The 7,432-nt window shown below is 45.2% G+C and overlaps 1 protein-coding gene across 1 annotated transcript; it reads left to right on the top strand.

The window, feature by feature from the left end:
* Positions 1-1,058: 1,058 nt before the first annotated feature.
* LOC131884314 (uncharacterized) lies at positions 1,059-2,608 on the top strand. Its single transcript, XM_059232052.1, has one exon. It carries the CDS (start codon positions 1,293-1,295, stop codon positions 2,559-2,561), a length of 1,269 nt encoding a protein of 422 aa, XP_059088035.1. The 5' UTR covers positions 1,059-1,292; the 3' UTR covers positions 2,562-2,608.
* The last annotated feature ends 4,824 nt before the right edge of the window (positions 2,609-7,432 follow it).

Here is a 7,432-nt window from a genome sequence, read left to right as displayed (position 1 = left end):
AACTCGTGCAAAAAAAAGGGATCAGAGGGAAGGGAATTTGATCAAATGTGGTAGCCATCCCATTCGAAATCGTTGCAAGTACACGTACACACGCACTGTGCCATCCATTCCATTTGGTCCGTGGTAAATTGCAATTGTCGTCGTGCTGGCCTTTTGATCGTGGTGCTTGCTGGCTTGCCACTAGAACTCGCCTAAACGAGAACCTACCGATCCAAAAGCTAACCGTGGGGGCAATGTGAACCAATGGAACCCGAAATGAGGTCGTTTGGCAAATCAAAATTGATGATACCAGCTTTGGAAGTCCAAAACGTCGACGTCCAGCTATGTAGCTACTAGCTCCCACATACGTCGAGTCCGTTCCGTGGAGTCGCAAAAGTGGCACGAGCCACCGGAGAAGCCATCGTATTATCTGTTTGGTCCCCTCCAAGTGCCCCATCAAGGACCGAGCCAACGAACCAACCAACGAACCAACGAAAGGACCAAGACGATGGCAGTCAGAAGTCCATTGGACTAAATCCCTTATGAACTAGGAGGAGAGGGAGTTTTAGGGCTTTGGAGAGGCCGTGCCCATGATGATGGAGTTGGTGGTGGCTGTCCTGTTTGGGTGGGTGGCTGGCTGCCAGGGAGGGATGGTGGAGAATAATTCCAGACCATTGCAGAATATGACCATTTCCCATCATATTGCATAAAATATTACCAGGGCTGTAAAACGTCCTATAAAATGGAGGCAAGAGGGACTTCCAGCCCGTTCGCTGCTCACTGAGATCGCATGTAAGGAGGTGCTCAATGGAGAAACGGAGACCAACATTATGGCCAAGGGGATGAGGATTTTCTCGGACAAAGCCTTTTCTTCGGCAGGAACGAGAGAAAGAGAGACAGAGACAACGTGTTGCATAAGGCGAATGATTCTTCGATATACACATTACACACTGCAAGGTCATGTTGGCATGCCTCAGTCATTCAGAAGTATGAAAACCGGTCCGTCCCGTATGATATGTTCTCTGACCTCTAGGCCATAACCAACGCCATCTGCCGTATTTGGCCTGTGAATGTATTACAGACACCGTACACAATGCACTCAGTGCATGCACCAGGATGAAGGGAGGACATGTGCAAGAGAAGTCGCTAGTAGTGTTACCATATGATTGTGCTCGTTTCTCGTTTGTACCTGGACGTACGTGCTCATCTCAGATGTATTAAAACATCACGTGGGAGTGGAACAGCACATTTGAAGTCAGCTCATTGGCCCAAAAGTCTATGAGTGTGGCTTTCCCGTGTTGTGATCTGACATCATGGAAGACGACGATACTCTCTTCGATCAGAAGCTCAAGAATGACGATGTCAGTCTCGTCATTGGTGCCCCCGGAGCCTTCACTTTGAAGCGGGTGGTGGAAATATTTGAGAAATCCTCAATTCACCGAGCACAACATGCTGCTTTGGATTCTGCCAGTGGCAATGGAGCTATTTTTGAGTATGGTCCTCGAGCGGGTTACAAGCCGTTCCTTGAGGTCCTCACCGAGTTCCTCACCGAGGAGTACCAGAGCCCCGTGGATCGAATGGACTTGCTCCTGACCCCTGGAGCCACTGTAGGACTTTGGCTGGCAGCCACGGCGCTCCTGCCTCCGGGTAAAGGCGTTGTTTTCATGGAGTGCCCATCCTACTTCATCGCGTTGTCCATTGTGGAGAAAGATCTGGGACATAAGCCCGTGGCTGTGTCCATGGCCAAAGATGGAACCGGAGTGGATACAGACGAGCTGGAAAAGCTCATGGCCAGAGAGTACGCCCAACGCTCGGAAGTCCCAGCGGGAAAATTTTGGGCCATGTATTATACCATCCCGACGTTCCATAATCCAACGGGCGTGGTTTTCTCCCCCGAGCGCTCAAAGCGAGTGATCCAATTGGCTCGGAAGTACGATGTGCTCGTGTTTTGCGATGATGTCTACAACCTCCTTCACTATGGAGAGGGCTCTCAATCACCCAAGCGATTGTATGCTTATGATGATAAGTCGGATCCCGACTACAAGGGTCACGTTATTTCCAATGGCTCCTTCTCCAAGATTCTGGGACCCGGTTTCCGAATCGGGTGGATCGAGTGCTGTCGGGAAATCCGAGATCGACTCAAGGATACCGGCATCATTGACAGTGGAGGCTCCATGAATAACGTCATGGCGGGCGTGGTGGCCTCGGCCATCACTTTGGGATATCAAAAGAAGCATTTGGAGTTCCTTCGGAAGGAGTATTTCCAGCGCATCCACACCATTTATGAGGTCTTTGACAAAGAGTTGCCGGCGGGATTCTGCTCGGTCAAACCCAAGGGCGGGTACTTTATTTGGGTGAATGGTCCCAGTGCGTGGAACTCGGAGAGCTTTGTCCAGTTCTGCCAATCCAAGTACCAAGTGGGCGTGCTTCCTAGCGTGAGATGCGGGAAATTAGAGTCCGGACCCATCACCAATGCTCTTCGGATTAGTTTTGCTTTTTACCAGTGTGAGCAATTAAAGAACGGAATCACAAAACTTTGTGCCGCTCTGAAGGAGTATCTGATCCAACATCCAGTTGAATAAGATACACTCGAAAACTTGAATAAAAGCTGTAATTTTCTACATCTAAATCCGAATTGATCTCTCTGAAACTCATTTTGATATAAATCTTGGACACCTGAGCCCATTCTACTTAAAGCGGAGGAGTCAGAAATGATCGCACTATAGGGCATCAGTTGAATCATTTCTCAGTTATTTCTTTGCTCTAAAAGATTGAGCCTTAATGCATGAATTCATAATTGACCAAGATAAAAAAAACTCTTTTAAAAAAACCCTCTTTATTGCGAGAAGCCGAAGGGAAATCCGACTTTTCCCGATTAAAAGGGTTTCTCTCACCTTTTAAAACAATTTAAAACACGCTATCTGAAAAAAAACACCCCAATGTTTCCAACTGTTTTGGGCAGATAAATAATGAAACGTGCATATACTAATTGTGCAACGAAGTAACTTATTGCCAATTGCGAAACATCAAATTGAGGGCAGTGGTAACAAAGTAACAAGTAAGTAAAGAACAAGTAACTTTCATCTTAGGATGTAGCATGGTTCGATCCATTGACTATCTTTTGTTGAGGTATGTTTGATAAAGCTGGGCCAGGAACCATATCTTATTGGCCAGACATGTGCAACATATATGTAAGCATCCAATAACCCTGACAATATATCTTTGTTTATCAAAAACAAAAAATACGACTAAGGCCATTTGATGTTTTGAAAAGGTCAAATGGAGGGATGAATTTTCCCCTCTTGGACAAAGGAGCGCCGCTTATAGTTGATTCATGCTAAAAAGAAATGGTCAAAGCCCTTTTGAAACTATATCCCAGCTAAAGTGTACATATAGTAATCGAATGTGGTTGAGCCGGGCGAAGCCTTAAGTTTGTTGATTGCAGACTTGAAAAAAAGTGGATTTTTCAAATCTTAAGGACCGTCCTTTACATAAAGAATAACTAAGAGCCCTTGCCTAATCCAAAGCTTCCATAGAGAAGACACCATGGTAGGGAACAAATGTCATCATGTAAACCTGTAAATCTACCAATATTCCACTGACAAATCTGTCGCAATGAATAATAATAATATTTTTTTAATACTTACACCAAGTAGTTGCTTAAGACCCATGAACAACCCTGAATCATGGAGGTTTCTTTGTGCGAGTATAGATGGCGTAGCAGCAAGGACGGCACCTATGTTCTTTCACATAGGTGCCCTACCACGCCATCGTTCGGAGGAAAATCAAAATAGTGCATTCAGTGAGACGTCTACCTGACAAAAACCATGAAGGTTAAAGCTATACCTTTACAAAAAGATATTTCTTTCAACTACCTATTTTGGCCTCTAAAATAGGTGAATTGAAAAATAAATTATACGTATTAAATTTTGGAATGTCAAAGAGAGTCACTAGTATTTGTGCGGCCATGCTGCCAGGCCGATGATTATCGAAACTATTTTTCTACGTTTTTAAGTCATCAATATGTGGAGACCGGACGTCTCTAGTTAAGTTCTTCTCCCCGACAGACGAGAACCAAGTTGATACGGATACGAATAAAGTAAAGACCTGATGTGATGGCAGGCTTTGCTGGCCGGGCGAGGCTCAACCATCCGACCTTAACAACCCCAAATACAACCGTACCCTCGATCTGCGGACTTTTTTATACAAACCCAAGTTGATCACATAAGTTTACAGACACCATATATAAGTAGTAATTTACCACGAAGACGAAATGTAAATGGACAAGAAATTGATAGTATACTCAAAGCTGAATGCTAATCATCCCTTTTTTAATTTATGGATGTTGCAGTTGAAACGAAAATGAAATCAAATAAATTCATCAGTAATCATCAACTTCAAAGAGTTTGAATATTTGGTGATCTTCAGCGCAATCTAGAATGATTAGGCAATCAACATAGTAGTCACCTCATTTCATATACCGGAGAGTCGCATCAGATGTTCCCAGTTGAGTTTATTTCAGAACGACCATTAGCATTCCATCCACTGAGAAACATCTCAATAAATGAGAACAATTTTCCTTCGAATCAAGCCCACGCACACACTCAGTGATGGGGACGGGTCTCCTTGGGAATAGAAAATCATTGGGTGAAAAGAAATAAAATCGTTGGTCGCGCAGGGGTCTTTTTTCTCCTGTCTCAAACCGGTGGTGGGTAGGAGTAACGAGGAAGAATAGGAGTGGAACAAGGAGGAGAAGTAGGAGGAGGAGATGGAGGAGGAGGAGGAAGATGGGCAGCCAGCAATCCGTAACCTCGCGTTTCCCTGTTCCAGCTCATGCACCCATGAGGCTTCCTGGTGGCTCCTCGTGGGTTCCACGTACAGTAGATCAGTCAGGCAACTGGAAAAATGTCTGATCATTTACACACTCTTGGGGAAATGCGAGAAGCAGCAAACCATCCACGACCATAACCACCTCCAAACCTACTCAATGTTGGAGGTTGAGGACAGAGCAGACCAGCCAGGGGACAACCTCTATCAACCACTACGGCAAGGGGGAGGGGGGGGGCATGATGAAGGAAGCGAAGGAGATCTTCGGGTGGAGGAAGATGGTCGACCAGAACAGAGAAGAGATAGCAAATGTCCCTCATGTATGCATGGGTGAGTTCCCAGTTGTTCCATTTCGGAAATTGCACTTGTCTCTGGTTCCATGTCCTCCCATCAGGATTGCTGGTTTGCTTCTTGCCACTGCTTTTGGCTACTACTAACACCACCACCATCTCCTATTCACTCCGAAACAACATTTGTTCCCCGGTTTGGTGCCTGGACCAGGATGGAAATCGCTCGAAATGTCTTGATGGCGAGTGAAGGGACATTTTTTACGCTTGAGATGGAACACACCAGGATCATTTGTTTGAAATCCGACGGTCGACATCTTCTATTACATCCTTGGTACAACACCGATATCTGAGCATTGCCTCAACTACATGGGGATATGTTTTTCTCTCCTTTAAATGACCGTAGAACCCCAAAGTTCTGCAAGTTCTTAGTTGCAAAGAGGGGAGCTTCGAGTTGGCGGGACCCAAAACTGTTGGTTGGTCAGTGAGCACCCAAAACGAAGGGGGCGGAGTCTTTTTTCTGTTTTTGAGTGTTTCGCATNTTGTTCCCCGGTTTGGTGCCTGGACCAGGATGGAAATCGCTCGAAATGTCTTGATGGCGAGTGAAGGGACATTTTTTACGCTTGAGATGGAACACCCCAGGATCATTTGTTTGAAATCCGACGGCCGACATCTTCTATTACATCCTTGGTACAACACCGATATCTGAACATTGCATCAACTACATGGGGATATTTTTTTCTCTCCTTTAAATGACCGTAGAACCCCAAAGTTCTGCAAGTTCTTAGTTGCAAAGAGGAGAGCTTCGAGTTGGCGGGGCCCAAAACTGTTGGTTGGTCAGTGAGCACCCAAAACGAAGGGGGCGGAGTCTTTTTTCTGTTTTTGAGTGTTTCGCATCTGAAAAGAGGAACAGAATGGAAATTTGTGGAAATGTTCTACCTCAAGCTAGGTTGTCACTTAAATTTGGTCTCTTCCTGGATCTTGGCCAAGCATGGAACAGTTTCCTGTCCTTATATCTAAGACGTTTCCGGCCTCTCTTCTTCCATTTCGCCTCTTGATCTCTTTTATGGTCATGAAGATTTGGCATCTCTCTTAGGTTTCTGTTCCTGTTTCACCACCACCACCAACCACCACCATCTTGCCGACCACAAGAAGCAGAGATGTCTTCAAATTCTGAAAACCTCTGGTTTCAATCTCAATGAATAAAGGAGACGGTGTCTCTCCCACAGAAGAACAGGGGACAAAGACCACTTCTAAGCATGCATGAATCTGTATGTAGGGCATTGGTGAAAGAGAGAGCGAGAGAAGAGCATCATTGATTTTCATTTCTGGCAAGGCGAGCTTCCAAAGGGTTGAGCCTAGAAAAGCCCAGTGGATTTCCAAGATTTTTTGGACCTTCCCTCCACGTCCGCCTCCCGTCCGCCTTTGCCCAGTTGGTTTTGGTGCATTGGAACCCCTTGGAGATCAACTGAATGGCCGCATAAATTTCATTGTGTCCAGGGTCTGGATTCACGGGTGGTTTGAGACCAACCAACACCACTCGGCGATGTCAAGAAGGAAAAACTTTGAGATGGGGCTGTGTTCCAAAGCCACTGGACATGGAATAAAGTGAATGAAAAAATCCCGAGGACGAAACTTTCCAACTCCCCCTTCTGTCCTGGCATGAGTAGGATGGAGTCAAGTTTGTGGCCAAAATATTTTCCACACGATTTCACTAGAATCGGGAAGAACATGGACGAACAAACCAGGAACAACGAGAGACTAGTCCTCAGTTCTCAAACTACCCACTGATATCCCGCATGATGGCGAGCACCATTGTGCAAGCAAGAGTTCGGGTATCCTTAAAGGTTCTTGTTTGTCCGTCCAGGGAACATTGCCTCAATACTAAAACTTGGAGTAATCGAGCATTCACAAGACTGACGCTTATGGAGTTCTGCATTTAAAGTGGAAAATGCGAATAAGCAGTAAATGCAACAACATAGCATCAGATTTGGAGGTTTGTCCCACACTTCAATGATGAACTTTCTCAATGATGAAATGTGGGTATACCTAAGGCATAAAGGTCATGCTTGTGCGGATAATACACGAAAAAGGCTGAAATGGGTTTTTGCGACACATCATTTCAGATCATGTGCAGTTCTAGTTCTTCGAGAAATACGTAATCAACAACCAGGTCTTGGCAAAAAAAAGGTTTTTTAAACGATGTCAGAGAATCTCCCCCTACCCCCTTCGATCATGAATATTTATTATTCAATTGTTTTTCGTTCCATTACACTTGAGGTGCTCAGTATTGGAATCGCACTCTCGTCGCCAATTCTGTCTCAATTTGTTCCACACCA

Source organism: Tigriopus californicus, chromosome 7 (genome assembly GCF_007210705.1).
Source record: "Tigriopus californicus strain San Diego chromosome 7, Tcal_SD_v2.1, whole genome shotgun sequence".
NCBI lineage: Eukaryota > Metazoa > Arthropoda > Copepoda > Harpacticoida > Harpacticidae > Tigriopus > Tigriopus californicus.
This window is presented reverse-complemented; position numbering and strand designations above follow the sequence as displayed.